At 58.6% G+C, this 15,218-nt stretch overlaps 1 protein-coding gene and 1 long non-coding RNA gene across 5 annotated transcripts in view; one reads left to right on the top strand and one right to left on the bottom strand.

The window, feature by feature from the left end:
- Positions 1-783, bottom strand: part of LOC308646268 — a 51,389-nt gene extending 50,606 nt beyond the window's left edge. For all 3 annotated transcript variants that reach the window (XR_014021343.1, XR_014021344.1, XR_014021345.1), the window contains exon 1: positions 470-783. This is a non-coding gene — a long non-coding RNA (uncharacterized lncRNA). The remainder of the gene's footprint in view (positions 1-469) is intronic.
- Positions 77-13,340, top strand: MYLK2 (myosin light chain kinase 2). 2 transcript variants are annotated; one of them, XM_081288963.1, is made up of 14 exons: positions 88-310; positions 790-1,026; positions 1,130-1,229; positions 1,715-2,135; positions 3,119-3,417; positions 4,831-4,936; positions 5,520-5,613; positions 7,385-7,494; positions 7,575-7,716; positions 11,086-11,156; positions 11,270-11,398; positions 11,920-12,072; positions 12,147-12,279; positions 13,156-13,340. In XM_081288963.1, the coding sequence occupies exons 2-14, from the start codon at positions 862-864 to the stop codon at positions 13,234-13,236; spliced, it is 2,004 nt and encodes a 667-aa protein (XP_081145089.1). In that variant the 5' UTR covers positions 88-310; positions 790-861; the 3' UTR covers positions 13,237-13,340. The 2 variants fall into 2 exon arrangements, 1 of the variants encoding a protein (XP_081145089.1); XR_014021342.1 differs by lacking the exons at positions 12,147-12,279; positions 13,156-13,340 and adding an exon at positions 11,726-11,793 and having other exon boundaries at positions 77-310.
- The last annotated feature ends 1,878 nt before the right edge of the window (positions 13,341-15,218 follow it).

The raw sequence follows: 15,218 nt of genomic DNA, 5'->3' as shown, positions 1-15,218 counted from the left end.
ATTTCCTCGCCGCCTAGGAGCCAGGCCTTCTCCCTCCTGGCTTTCCCTCCCTCGCCCACCTGGGCAGTGGCTGTTGCCTTTGTTGGATGGGGGAGCCGAGGCCACGGTGTGGGTGGGGTGGCCAGACAGTTTGCCACCCTGGGGATCAGGGTGCCGCAGAGGAAGTCTGGGTAGCAGCCCCCGCGGAGGGACGGCTCCTCAGAGCACAGCTCTCCCTGTCTCAGCCCCAACACCTCAGACCAGGCCGTCCCTCAGGTCCCCACCGAAGTGAAGCATCCTTGAAAAGAGTCTGCCAGCTTCCTTCTTTCAGGTGGGACATCAGAGAGAACTGGCCCTGCGCAGGAGAGGGGCCCAGGGCACTGACCAGCTCCCGTGGCCGCTCAGCCAGCCTTCACCATTCCTTTTATCTAAGGAAAAAGCTTTCTGGCCTAGGGACATGTCGAGCAGGTCCCCCTGAGACGATTCTTACCCAAAGATGGTCCGAGTAGGTCCAGAGCCAGAGGCACAGAGCGGGGTACTTGGGTCAGGTGATTGTCCCTGGACCTGCAGGCTTTCCTCAGATTCTGGGGGACCTAGGAGTTGCAGCAGGTAGGTGGCAGAGTCGGGCTGGGCCTGGGTGTAGTTCTGCCCTTCAGCCCTGCCTGGGAGCCCCTTTCCTGCCAGGGTCCCCCTCTGGTCTTGACCAAGTCAGGGGTACTGGGCAAGGCCTGGGAAAGGGCTGCTCCCCCGGGGCCCCTGGGGCCCCCTCCCTTTTCTCTTCCTGCTTATTCCACACCATTCTCCCCCCAGCCAGGCCGTGGGAAGAATGCCGTGTCCTCTGAACGGGGGCCAAGAGTGACAGGTGGTGGCAGCCTGGGCTACATGGCCCCTGGTGTAAGAGATCCTCTTCTCCGTCCCCGCCTCCACTGCCCGTGCCCCTGCCTCCGCCTCTGCCCACCGGGCCCAATCCCTTACAACCTCCCCAGAACTCTTCCCGAGCAGCCGCTGCGAGACAGGCAGCCACCAGGTTGCCCCTCTCTGCTCCAGGTATGTCTCTACCCTCAAGTCAGCTGGCCTTGGCCTCCTCTGGCTATAGCCAGACCACAGGAGGTATTCACTAGCTCGACATACCTCACTCTTCTTTCTGCAGCTAGAAAGACTTGAGTTAGACAAACAGAAGCACACGCCTCCCTACCTCATGGCGACAGAAAACGGAGCAGTGGAGCTGGGAATCCAGAGCCCATCAACAGGTGCCAAGCTGGGGCCGAAGATGGAGGGAGGAGCTTGGGAAGGGGTGTCTGAATCCAGGGCTGGGCAGTTCCTCGGAGGGAGTTCTGTGTCGAAGTTTCTTTGCATGGTGCATGGGGATTCAGACATCAGGATGATCTGTGGGTAGGGTTGGGCTGGGTCCAGGGCCTGCAGGAAGCCCTTCCTGGAGAGACCAGGAGGTGTGAAGCCACCGTGGATGGCTCCTGGGGACCCACTTACACACCTTAGGCAAGGAGTGGAGGGAGGGACAGCAAGGCCCATCCAAAGGGACAGAGCCTCCCACGGAGGCCTCCAAGGTCCTGGCACTCATTTCTAGGGCCCACCAAGTGGCCCCTAGGCCCAGTGGGGCCAGCATTTGCAAGCCATTTCCTAGTGGAGACCTGAGCCCAGAACTGGTCTCTGCCCAGCTGATGGGGAGGGAGGACCAGGAGGGCGGGTCCTGATGGGTGTCTCACCTCCTTTGCAGAAGAGGCACCCACAGGTGCTGCAGGTGAAGGACCTCCGGCTGCAGAGAAGGACCCTGGCCCCCCAGACCCCAAGAAAGATCCTAACCCATGCCCCCCAAAGGGAGATACCAAAGCCCCCACCCCAGAGAAAGGGGACGGCGCCCCTGAGCAACCCTCAGCCGGCAGCCAGGGCCCCGGGGGAGAGGGCGATGGGGGCGGGGGGCCCGCGGAGGGCAGTGCTGGGCAGCCGGCAGCCCTGCCCCAGCAGACGGCGACGGCCGAGGCCAGTGTCAAGAAGTCCAGGGAAGAGCAGGGACCCTCGGGCAGCCAGGGCCCCGAAGAGCCCAAGATGGGCAGGAAGGCAGCCGAGGGCCAGGCCGCCACCAGGAGGGGCTCCCCGGCCTTTCTGCACAGCCCCAGCTGCCCCGCGGCCATCTCCAGGTGAACACCCTCTGCCTGGGAGTGGGGAGGGGGTGGTGGCTCTGATCCCCGGGGTCACGCTCAGGTCCCCTACTGGCCAGGATGTCATCATCTTCGGTTCTGGGAGGGGAGTTCTGATGTCCAGGTCCCTCTGTCCTGGGCATTGGTTAAACATCTTGTCCCTGCACAAACCAGACATGGAATGTTAGGTGGGAGCTATCCCCAAAGACCACCTAGGCTGAATTTTTCTTTCCTTTTCTAGGCATCTGGGGTCAAGAGTCCCCCTTATTCCGTGGACTTAGGTCTGGCCAAGACCTTGGGGGAAAGGATAATCCTTCTTATTCTAATTTTATTGGTGTAATATGAAAAGATGACTAATAGATTGGTAGTCAATGCTAATACTTTGGTAACCATCATTCAGCACAGGTCCCGTGTTGCATCAGTTGTGTACACCTGAAGTCATTCCTGATACGTTGCCATCCACAGTGATCACACCATAGCAATCTGATAATCATGTAATGTCAATTTCATGGTCACAGTTTTTAAGAATCACGAGCTACTTAACTGGGTGAGGTGGTACCTGTCTGTAATCCCAGCTACTTTGGGAGGCTGAAGGAGGAGGATGGCAAGTTTAAGGCCAGCCTGGACAATTTATTGAGGCCCTGTTTCAAAAGAAAAAAGAAAAAGGACTGGAGATGTGGCTCAGCGGTAGAATGTTTGGCTGGCCTGCTAGAGGCTCTGGGCTCCATCCCTAGGACCCCCCTTCCCAGCTACATAGCTCCTTAGCTGTATCTACATGATATCAGCAACCCATTAATAGTTAATAAGGACCTATTAGTGGGTTGATGGTCAAGGTAATGACCATTCCTTGATTTTGCACAAAGTGAATTTGGATGTATTTGGGGGCAGGGGTGGGCACTGCAGGTGAGGTAGGTTCTGGAAGCGTGGAGCCTAGGCGCAGGGTGGCGGCTGCCGGGAGCTTCAACTCTGTTCTCACTTTCTAGCTCTGAGAAGCCACTCGTGGAGAAGCCCCCGAGCGAGGTGTCAGAGCTCATCTTTGAAGGGGTGCCGGTGACCCCTGACCCCACAGATCCTGGGCCAGCCAAGGCAGAAGGAGGGAAGAACATCCAGGCAGGGAGCCAGAAGGAAGCCGGAGACAAAGCCCCAGGCCAGGCTGGCCAGGCTAAGGTGCAAGGGGACACCTCGAGGGGGATCGAGTTCCAGGCTGTTCCCTCAGAGAGATCGGAGGTGGGGCAGGCCCTCTGTCTGACAGCCAGGGAAGAGGACTGCTTCCAGATTTTGGGTAGGCCAGGGGCAGGCGGACTGGGGTTGCCCTAGAGGTGGGGGGAGGGAAGGGACCCATCAGTCCCAAGAGTCCCCATTCAGGGGACTGAAAGGCCCTGAGCCATGCCCCACCCAGGCCCACCAGACTGAATGTTCATAGCCTCAGGAAGTATTTCCTTTGGATAGAAGTGGAAGAGAGGAAGCCAAGCGCCCCACAGCATAAGCGAAGGCAGCCTGACTCCCAATTTAGATTTTATTCTACTTTGACTAAAATGAAGTAAAAGAAAAAAGAAAGAAAAAAAAAAAAAAGTCAGGCAGGTTATTAGAGCAAGAAACTGCAGCACAGTGTGGCTTGAGGGTCAATCTGTACCAGGGCTCAAATGCCCGGCTTTGGTCAACTACAGGTTGGGGGGAAGGGCTTCTGGGAGCCATAGAGGGTTCATGAGCTGAGGAGCACCAGTGTCTGTGTGTGGGACCAGGGACCACGGAACTGTGCATGAGATGGGGCAGGACTGCGGACAAGGAGCCAGGGGCGATTGTGAGTGGGCAGCAGAGAGCCCTGAGTATGAGTGGACCTGGGGAGGGGGCGAAGACGGAAAGGGCCCCGACAGGGACGCTACAGGGCTGGGGTAGGTGAGATGGGGTCAGGAGAGCCCAGTGTCCGGACGCCACCCGCACCCCCTCCCGGCCGAGGTGCCCCGGGAGACCCGCCAGCCTGCCTGGTGAGCGGCACAGTGCCACCCAGACTGGGTGGGAGGACCTGGCGGCTGGGCGGCGGCCAGCAGCCCTGCCTCCTGCCCCCAGCGGTGGCACAGACCTCCGTCCCCCCCGCCCCGCCCTGAGATCACATCCTCGGCGAACGGTACCTGAACCTCCTCCAAGGGCCGTCTGATTTATCACCCGCCGGCTTCCCTGCCGCCTCCTGCTATTTATAAAGAGGTTTCCATTCCCGATGACTCAGCCCGCAGGCCCGCGGGGCCCGCAGTTCCCCATGGGGACGCTAGGTGGCGCCATCCCCCCACCGAACTGCTCCGCCCGGGTCCGGGTGGCAAGATCAGCCGCGAGGGAGGGCAGGTCCCAGCCCCAACCAGCAGCCCCAGTGTCTGGGATTCCACTTGGCGGCTGCTGTACTGGTTGTTTTAATACAAACAAAGACACTTCGGGATGGAGTACCCGACCTTACAAAGTAGGAGGGTCCCAGAAGTCCAATCAGCTCTCCCATGGTCCTGCCCGGGCACACTGGATTCTTCCAAGATTATTTTAGGTGTCATGGAACAGGAAATTGGAAACTGGGCCCCCAGCACCTCTCCTGGTGTCCCAGTGATCATTCAGTGAACTTACCTTCCCTGGAAGGGACCCAGGCAGGCAGATAAGGGGTGACAGAGTTCATCCCCAGCAGTCCTGACACTGACCTTCTGCTCTGCTTCCCCAGATGATTGCCCACCACCCCCCGCCCCCTTCCCACACCGCATTGTGGAGCTGAGGACCGGAAACGTCAGCAGTGAATTCAGCATGAACTCCAAGGAGGCGCTGGGAGGGTGAGAGCTGAGACCCCAATCTGGGACCCAGAGGTGGATGGGCACCCAGACCCCGGCCCAGACACAGCTCACTAGGGGACGGGTCACGTGGAGACGGTCATTTCTGTGTGCCCACACGTGCACAGGCTGTCTCATGCAGATGACGCTGTCCCTCTCATGGACACACCGTTGGTCATTCAGTGTTCCCAGAGGAAATACACAGGATTTTCCTGTCTCTGGGACCACAGTGACCCTGCAGTTCCTGCTTGGTAATAATCCTGGCTGGGTCTGGTACCACTAAAGAGCCAGCTCCCTCCCTGAGGCCTGAAGGCGCCTCCCCAGGGCCCAGGGTGCCCCTCCGAAGCCTGGAAGGGTTCATTCCAGGGCCATCCTGCCCAGGAGCTGCCCTTCCTGAGCACAGCCTGCCTTCAGCTGGTACCCGGCTTCCGGAGGGCAGCAGGGCTGGCTTGGGCCATGGCTCCTACCTCCCAGACGAGGATCCAGAGTCACCATCGGGTCTGGGGCCAAGACAGGAGCTGTGCACAGGGCCCTGCTGACTCCCTGCCCTTCAGAGCCCCTCACTCCCGGCTTCCTGTCTTTCCAGAGGCAAGTTTGGCGCCGTGTGTACCTGCACAGAGAAAGCCACAGGCCTCAAGCTGGCAGCCAAAGTCATCAAGAAACAGACCCCCAAAGACAAGGTAGTGGGGGGGCTGGCTGGCGGGGCGGGCAGTGCCTGAGTGGGCACCTCTCACCGCCTTCTGCCTGGTGGGAAAATCGTTGCACTGAAGTTGCTGCACAGACAGGGGGACAGACAGCTCTGCTGCAGGAGCCCGAGCCCTCACCACACACCAGACTTTTCAGTTAGTGAACTTCTCTGGGGACTCCCCCCTTCCAGGCTTGGGCTCTTCATGACCCCAGGTTCACTTCAACCCTGCTGGTGAGGGTGGGCTCTGGGCCAGGCCCTGTGCTGGGCACTAGAGTCTCGAAGTGTGTGGCTACAGTCCCTGTCCCCACCAAGGTGGAAGGGCCCGGTGTAAAGCATCTCTAGTCCCCAGCCTGGGCCCAGCGCAGAGGCCATGAGTAATGTTTGTCCCAGGAATGGGCGGGCAGCTGGGCACAGGTGGTGAGGCAGGGGCTGGTGTGGGGGTGAGGATGGCCTCCTGCCCAGGTGTTCACAGCCGCAACTTGGGAGCGGGGGGCTCAGGAGTGGGATCAGGGAGGCCCTGACTCAGCCATGGGGTCAGGGAGGCTTCCTGGAGCAGCTTCTCCTGAGCAAGGGCTTTTCAGAGTGAGATGTTCTGGAGGAGAGAGCAGGAAGGAGTTTCAGGCAGAAGGCATTATGGGGTGTAGCTCAGTGGTAGAGCGCCTGCCTATACAAAGCCCTGGGTTCCATCCTCAGCACAGGGGAGGAGGAAGAGGAAGAAAAGGAGGAGGAAGAGGAGAGGGACCATGAGAGGAAAGTAAGGACCAAGTACCAGAAATAGCAGGGGTGCTAAGAAGTGAGGTTATGACGTTTTCCACAGAGGCGACCGAGTGTGGCATATGCAAAGGCCCAGAGCACAGCAGGCGCACACGGAGCAGCTTGGAGCACAGCAGCCCTTCATGGCTGTAAGCATGGTAGCAAGGAATGCATTTTTTTTCTTGTTTTGTTTTTGGTACTAGGGATCGAACCCCAGCCCTTTTTATGTATTTTATTTAGAGACAGGATCTCACTGAATTACGTAGGGCCTCACTAAGTTGCTGAGGCTGGCTTTGAACGCACAATTTTGCTGCCTCAGCCTCCGAGCTGCTGGAGTCACAGGTGTGCGCCACCGCGCCTGGCTGATGGGTGGCATTTGAGGTTTCTGGCGGTGTGAATGTCCCTACCCAGAGCCAATACCAACCTACCAATGTGGTAACAGGCTGGCACACTTCTTGAAAGTGATAGATACTGGTGACTTAGACTAAGAAGGCGGTGCGGGGAGGTGAGAAATGACCGGCACATCATCTAGTTTGAAAGTGGCCTGTACTGAAGGACTTACCAGTGGCTCCCATGTGGGGCATGAGGAAGCCAGGGACACGGGAAGCTGAGGTGGCTCCTAATGTTTTGCCCCTCTGCTGGGAGCAAGCCGGGGCCCATCAGCTGTGGAGAAGGTGCTATCCATGGCTTCCTCTGGGCAACGATGGATTTGCGCTCCTTCTCAGTCCCCCCAGGGAATGGCAGGCAGGCCGCTGATGTGTTGGGGTGTGGAGCTGGAGGACGGGGTCAGAGGCTGAGATGTGTGTTTGGGAACGGATCCCTGCATGCAGTGGACAGTTGTGACGTCGATGTGGATTTCCAAAGAGAGATCTCAGCAAGGGGGGAGACAGAAGCACAGAGGCCAGCAGGGAAGGAGGCTGGGCAGGGGTCCAGGCAGGGACCCGCAGGTCTGGCCAAGGGTGAGGTCTAGGGGCTGGAGGCAGGGAGTGATTTGCTTGACGGGTCCCCAGGAAATGGTGATGCTGGAGATTGAGGTCATGAACCAGCTCAACCACCGCAATCTGATCCAGCTCTACGCAGCCATTGAGACCTCGCACGAGATCATCCTATTCATGGAGTAGTGAGTACCAGCTGGGGGGCGGTGCGGGGGGTGGGTGCTGGCCCCCCAGGGTGAGCCTGTACTGCGGTCTGTGCACGCAGCATCGAGGGTGGCGAGCTCTTCGAGAGGATCGTGGATGAAGACTACCACCTGACCGAGGTGGATACCATGGTGTTCGTCAGGCAGATCTGTGACGGGATCCTCTTCATGCACAAGATGAGGGTCCTGCACCTGGACCTCAAGGTACTGGGCAGGGGCTCCCAAAAGGGATGAGGCACTAACCACTAACACCCAATGTCCGCGTTGTCACCAGTGGTCTTCCACCCCCACTTCCATCCATCGTTCCAGTAACAGATTCAAAGGGCACTGGGTACTTACTAAGTACCAGGAGCTGGGGGTCCTGTGATTCCAGTTTTCATGGAACTTCTAGTCCGGTGCTAAGTATTTGCTAAAGAATATTTTTTATTGCTTTGGCACTGGGGATTGAACCCTAGGGTGCTTTATCACTGAGCCGCATCCCCAGCCCTTTTTATATTTTATTTACAGACAGGGTCTCACTGAGTTGCTTAGGACCTCGCTAAATTGCTGAGGCTGCCTCTGATCTCGTGATCCTCCTGCCTCAGCCTCCCGAGCTGCTGGGATTATAGGTGTGTGCCACCGGGCCTGGATGCTAAAGGATCCTCTACAGTCCCGTGAGCTCCAGGCTCGGTGTGTCTCACATCCAGGTGGCCAAGCAGCTGCCTCCGTGTTGGCCTGTGATAGGTACTATGAGCGCTTGTTCATTTATTCAAAAGCAACGAATATGTGTCTCTGGCCTGCTGTCTGCCAGCCAGCGTTCCATGGTGGAGATCTGAGGCTGAACCAAATAAAGACCGACCCCTGCCCTCTTGGAGCTAACCAATGAGAATATTGTCCAGGCACCAATGCAGGAGACGTGGTGTCACCATCAGTTTAATGGAAAATATTTATGTCCCTTTCTGACCTGGCATGGCACCAGGCATGCAGTAGGTCAGGAGGTTACCTGGAATCATGTACCACATCAACTCCTGTTGGCTGGTAGTGGCTGCCAGGAGCTTGGTGACACCTGCCCAGGTGTGGAGTAGGGAGGGGCTGCACCAGTGCCAGGTACCCTTATGGCAGGTGCTAACGTTGTGGGGTAAGTGGCGAGGCTAGCAGAGATGAAACGTTAATGCCGAAGTGCGTCAGTGGCACCAGCTGGGTGGATTTCATTCATTCACTTGATAAACACGTGCCAAGTATCTGTGATGGGAAGGGACTGCCCAGTAGCAGGTTAGACTACCCCTAACACAGGTCTTCCCGTAAGGGCCACAAAGGACAGAATACCTGTCCCAGGGAACCTACAGATTAGTGGGGGAAACGGACATTCATAGCATGACTAATAATAACTACAATAATTAGCATTATAAACCTTTCAGAATGTGCGGAGGCCTGGGGGTATCTCAATGGTAGAACATTTGCCTGAAATGTGCGAGGTCCTGGTTCAATCTCTAGCACTGCAAAAAAAAAAAAAAAAAAAAAAAGAATACACTTAGAAATGGTCACTATGGCGGGTGCAGTGTCACATGCCTATAATCCCTGTGGCTCAGGAGGCTGAGACAGGAGGATCGTGAGTTCAAAGCCAGCCTCAGCAACTTAGTGAGGCCCTAAGCAACTCAGTGAGATGGGGCCTAAATAAAATAGAGAAAGGGGCTGGGATGTGGCCCAGTGGTTAAGAGTCCCTGAGTTCAACCCCCCCCCAAGAAAAAGAAATGGTTAACACATACATACATCTATACCCATAAAAATATTATTAAAAGTGTTACAGGAAAGTGCACAACAATAACGAGGAAGCGTTGCCTCTTGCCCGTGAGGGCGGAGACAGGCAAGAGCCAGAGACTGGGAGGTCGGAGCGGGTGGCAGGAGGTGGCTCTGACACCACGGGGGTCGCCTCGTGACAGGCTCGATCTGCCTGGTCATGGGATCCTTCCAACTGCCTCTTGGGCCTCGCGTAGTGAAAGTGCCCTGTCACCATCCTGTGATGGTGAGGGAGGAGGGTAAAGAGATGGCTCCACGGGGCCAGGGCTGGCGTGGGGTGCTCAGGAGACTGTGGGGAGATCCTCAGAGAGGGAGGGGGCCTGGGCCAAGCTGATTTGCTGATGGTTTGAGTGGGGGCAGGGGCAGGAAAGAATCAAGGTGACCCCAGAGTTACTGGGGGCAGCTGGTGCCTGCGTGGGGACATTGGAGGCCTGCATTCCCCTCTGAAAGCCAGTTTCTTTGGGGACTAGAACAGGATCCCCAATCAAATGCACTGCCCCCGGGAAGGTCGACCTGCAGTGTGGTTTTCAGGATAACAATGAGATTTTCATCAAAAAAGGGTTTTGCCAGGATCGAGAGTCGGGTGCTCCCCAGCCCAAGGCTGTTCTCCAGGACTCGTGGCGGCAGGGCTTCTGGGGACCTCTGGGGATGCTCTGGCCTGAGCATCTCCAAAAGGAGGTCTGAGTCTGTTTGTTCCCTCAAGTGCCCGCAGCCTGGGGCCTTTCTTTTCCTTGTCTTGGTGGGACCCGGCCGAACCGTGGAGGTCTCTTGTGTCTGGCCGAGTGAGCCCATGGATTCTGCAAAGGCCTCAGGAAGCGTTTGATTAAAGACCTCGAATCAGACACCCAGAGGGACCAAGTGACGGGTCGTGGCGAAGACCCAGGGGTTCAAGGACTTTGGTCCTGTCTCCCTCTACTGCAGGAGGCCCCGGTGCTGGGCCTCCGTCTCCAGGAAGGAGCCGGGTTTATGTGGAACCTGCCTTAAACCCTGGGGACCCTCCTGTGTCTGCCCTGGACTGGGCTTAGTCCTGGGTCGTGTTCAGGAAGAGGAAACAGGCTGGGAGCGTCCTCCTCACACTCACCCGAGCTTGACAAGCAGATTTCCTTGGAGCCTTGTTGAGCACCTACTGAATGCTTTGGCTAGTCACTGATGGACTAGGGAGACTGGGAGAAGATGGTCCCTGCCCTGCACCAACCCACAAGCACTTCATGCGCCCCAGGCCTACCCTGTAGAGTGTAGAGAGGACCTTGTTGGCTGGCGGGGACTTCGGGAGGCCAGTGCTGAAGTCTGACGATCCAGGCTCAGATCTTGGTTCTGTCATTTATTTCTGGGCCACCATGGCACTTCTGAGTCTGAGCCTCAGTTTTCTCGGCCATAAAGTGGGGAGAATGGTATCTGCGTCCTGGGGTAACAGCCCCGGGAGCCCTGGGCTGGTGTGCTCTGGCCTGGGACTCTGGCGCTCCACAGCCTGGAGGTGGCCCTGCCCTGGCCACCCACCTGGGCACACCTCTCTCCTCTGCAGACCTCAGTCCCCCTCAGAATCGCTAGGACGTTGTTCTTTGTGGCTTAGAGGGAGGGGAGTCCGACCCAAACCCAACGAGTGTTCTCCAGCCTTGAGCCTTCCTGCGAGTCCCCTGGGGGTCTCAGCCTCCTCTCTGTGCAGGGACAGTCAGAGTGGATGGCCCCTGATGGCTGCCCACACTGGCAACTTGGGCCTCGCGTCGGGGAGCCTGGTCTTGGGTGGAGAGGGACAGAGAGCAGGACCAGAGGCCAATCCAGGTCACCCCGTCTCCGCAGCCAGAGAACATCCTGTGTGTCAACACCACGGGCCACCTGGTGAAGATCATCGACTTTGGCCTGGCACGGAGGTACCACCTGGGTGCGGGGGACAGCAGGGCCGGCCTCTGTGTGGGCAGGGCCAGGGCAGGGCAGAGAGTGCCTGGAGCAGGCTGGGGCTCTGAGTTCGTGATCGCACCCCCAGGTACAACCCCAACGAGAAGCTGAAGGTGAATTTTGGGACCCCGGAGTTCCTGTCACCTGAGGTGGTGAATTATGACCAGATCTCCGACAGGACAGACATGTGGAGCCTGGGGGTCATCACCTACATGCTGTGAGCCCCGGGGGAGGGCGGCGACTGTGGGGCTGGTTGGGGTACACGGGAGGGGCAGCAGAGGCCAAAGTGGGCCCCGGGGTCCTGGTGAGGTGGGCCCACCCACTGGGAGAACCAGGAAAGGGGCTTTTGTACCCATTTCATAGATGGAAAAGCCCAGGCCCCCAGAGGCGTAGCATCTCAGCCCAGGGTCCTGGACGGCAGGCTGCAGGCGACCTGGGCGGGGCAGAGGGGCAGTGGAGACTTTTTGTGCGCTCATCACCGGGCCTTGCACTCGTCCTTCCTCATCTTCCCTGGGGAGCTGGGATGATTATGCCCATTTTTCAGATGAGAAGAGTGAGGCTCAGAGAGGGGAAGTGACTTACCCAAAGTCACCCAGCCAGATCCAAACCCAGGTCTGTCCCACTCGGGAAGCCGGGGGTCTTTCCAGCACATGGTGTGCCTCCGAGGCTCTGCCCACCCCCCGCCCACTCTGCAGGTCCAGTCTCACCTCCCGGCCCCCTGCCACCTCTTTCCTCCAGGCTGAGCGGCCTCTCCCCGTTCCTGGGAGATGACGACACAGAGACCCTGAACAACGTCCTGTCTGCCAACTGGTACTTTGACGAGGAGACCTTCGAGGCCGTTTCGGATGAGGCCAAAGACTTTGTCTCCAACCTCATCGTCAAGGATCAGGGGTGAGCCTCCGTGTGACTGTGCGGGAGAGGGTGGGGACCGGGCCACCATCACCCTGCTGACGCCCCTCCCACAGGGCCCGCATGAGCGCTGCCCAGTGCCTGGCCCACCCCTGGCTCAACAACCTGGCCGAGAAAGCCAAGCGCTGTAACCGCCGCCTCAAGTCCCAGATCCTGCTTAAGAAATATCTCATGAAGAGGCGCTGGAAGGTACCGCCGGGCGCCGGAGGTGGGCGGGAGGAGTCCCCGTGCCAGACCCAGGCCCCTCCAGCCCTGCCTCGGCACATTTCTTCCACCAGGCCTGGAAAACAGGGCTGGCCTCCCTCTCTGCGTCCTGGGCTGGCTCCTGACCCCGAGTGGGGCCCTCCGCCCACCCCTCCATCTGGGGAGGGGCTCATCAGGGGCCCGGGCTCAGGAAAGTGTCTCTGACCCCGTCACTGTGTGGGGTCATATTCCAAATATTTATCAAACTAGGCATCAGTGGACACAAGAGACCATGATCCCAATCCTTGTGGACTACCTTGGGTGGAAAATGGAGAGTTGTTGGAATGGATTAAGGCTGGATGGGTTCTAGGAAAAAATGAGGGTAATCAGCAGTGCCAGGAGAGAGGCTGCACTTATAAATAAGCAGTCAGGGAGGGCTCGCTGAGGAGCCTGTGAAGGGAGACCTCTAGGAGATACGGAGTGAGCTGTGCCAGGACTGAGGGAAGAGTATTCCAGGCAGAGGGAAGAGTCAGTGCAAAGGCCCTGTGGCAGAGCCAGCTGGTGAGTTCAAGGAACAGGTAGGAGCCAGTATAGCTGAAAGTAGAGTGAGTGAGGGGGTAGGAATGACGTCAGAAAGAAACAAAGGGACAGGAGACAGAGGGACTTATCTGCCACCACAAGAGGTTTTTTACTTAGAGCCACTAGAGTGGTCTGGGCTCTGGCCTGTTTGACTTAATCTGATGAATGAATGGAGGAAGCAATCCTGTAGCTGGTTTGGGCAGTCCCCACCCCAGCCTCTGGCCCTCCTGGAGTGAAGGGGACCCTGAGAGGACGCTCAGCTTCCTCACGGGGACTCCCTGACCCCTCTCTCTTCTGCCCTAGAAAAACTTCATCGCTGTCAGCGCTGCCAACCGCTTCAAGAAGATCAGCAGCTCAGGGTCCCTGATGGCTCTAGGGGTCTGAGCCCCCGGAGCAGTTGAGGCCTGGACGCAGCCGCACAGTGGCCAGGGCTGAGGCCACACAGTCCAGAAGGCCCGAGAGGGCAGGCCAGATCCTTGGGTGGGCTGGTCAGGACAAGGCTGTGCCGGGCAGGGAGGCTCGGGGCTCCCCACGCCTCCGCGCAGTGATGCTTCCCCGACCTGAGCCGCTCGGAGTGTGGCCAGATCCATCCAGCTAACGCCCCCAGACCGGCTCTGGCTGTCCACCGCACCCCAGACCACACCAAGGGCCACTGCGGCCACTCCTCTTCCCCCTGGCTCCCTTTGAACTGCTGCCCTGGTGGCCCCTGCTCTGCCCACCGGCCTGGGCTTGCTCCTAGCTGGGGTGGGATGGCTGGGGGTCCCGCGTGCATGTGGGGCTCCTGCAGTCATGGACGGAGGCCCCTGGAGGGGGCAGGAAGGCAGCCCCCAGTTCCTCAGGCCCAGCTGCCCCGGAAGAAGCAGGCTTTGTGAAGGGGGACCTCATGCCCCCGCCCACTCCCAGCAGATAAGGCCTTGCACATACCATCTGGCCGTCCGGCCGCCTTCTCGGTGACCACCAACACACAGGAACTGTGTGAGAGGGGGACGCCCCGCCCAGGCCTGGCAGGGGGCCGGGAGAGGCTGGGGGACACAGGAGACCACCCCTGAGCTTGCCTGAGGGTCAAGCCCGCCCCACCTGGCCACTCTGGACCCATCCCAGGGGGCACCCACGGCCTCAGATGCAGGGATCAGCAGGTCCCAGAGGAGTGCGAAGGCCATTGGGCAGCCCCCAACCTGCTCTCAGCTTGTGCCTTGTAAATAAATGTACAGGTTGGACGCGGACGTGGCCTCCTTCCCTCTGCGCGGGTGCGGGTGGGCACTCTCCGACGTCCATCTGAGCACTGGGCACCCCCGCAGGCTTAGGAGCCAGAGCGCCCAGCGCACCATCTGGGCCAGAGGCGTTCCTGCTTTGCACCCAGGTTTCTCACCTGTGGCAGGGAGGGCACAGCAGAGGAGGGCACAGCAGCAGCCCACAGTGACTGGGTGGCAGTGATTGCTAGGCTTTGGTTAAGTGCTTGCATATGTTATCTCGTTAGTCCTCATATCGGGACTATATCATTTCTGCCTCCATCAGGTTGGGGCATCAGGAGCGTGGCACGGGGGGGTCATCGTCTTTTTTTTTTTAAAGAGAGAGTGAGAGAGAGAGGGGGACAGAGAGAGAGAGAATTTTTAAATGTTTATTTATTTTTTCTTAGTTTTCTGCGGACACAACATCTTTGTTTGTATGTGGTGCTGAGGATCGAACCCGGTCCACACGCATGCCAGGCGAGCGCGCTACCGCTTGAGCCACATCCCCAGCCCAAGGGTCATCGTCTTTTTTTTTTTTTTTTTTTTTTTTTGGTACTAAGGATTGAACCCAGGAGCACTCAACCACTGAGCCCGTCCCTATTTTGTACTTTATTTAGAGACAGTCTCACTGAGTTGCTGAGGCTGACTTTGAACCTCCGATCCTCCTGCCTCCGCCTCCCGACCTGTTGGGATGACAGGTGTGGGCCACTGCCCAAAATCTGCTGTCAGATGAGGAGACAGTTCAGAAAGGGGAAGGCGCTGGAAGGCGGGTCAGGGGCTGGGGCTTGAAATGGACTCTTCTGCCTCCAGAGCGAGGCTCTGCCCAGGAGCTCACCCCGCCGCTGCCTGCAGAATCAAGGCGTGGGCAGGCGTGGTGGCCTGTGGTGCCTGCGGTGGTGAGGGTGCCCAGGGGACCCAGGGCAGAGTCCTGCTCTCTGTCCCTCCCACTTGCCAGGCAGCCGAGCAGGGCAGGGGGCTGCCTCCACTGGTGGGGGCAGCTGGAGGGTAGGAGGTCGGAGCCTGGTAGGGCAGTCTCCCCGCGGGGTCAGAGTGGTGCAGCCTGCAGGGGCTCAGAGGTCCCCGGGGTGGGGGGGGGCAGAGGTGCAGTGAGCCCCATTCCGACCACTTGGGCCGCTC

The sequence above is a fragment of the Spermophilus citellus genome (assembly GCF_964194105.1).
Source record: "Spermophilus citellus genome assembly, chromosome: 4".
Taxonomy (NCBI): Eukaryota; Metazoa; Chordata; class Mammalia; order Rodentia; family Sciuridae; genus Spermophilus; species Spermophilus citellus.
The sequence above is the reverse complement of the archived record's forward strand: the minus strand, read 5'-3'. Positions and strand labels throughout refer to the sequence as shown.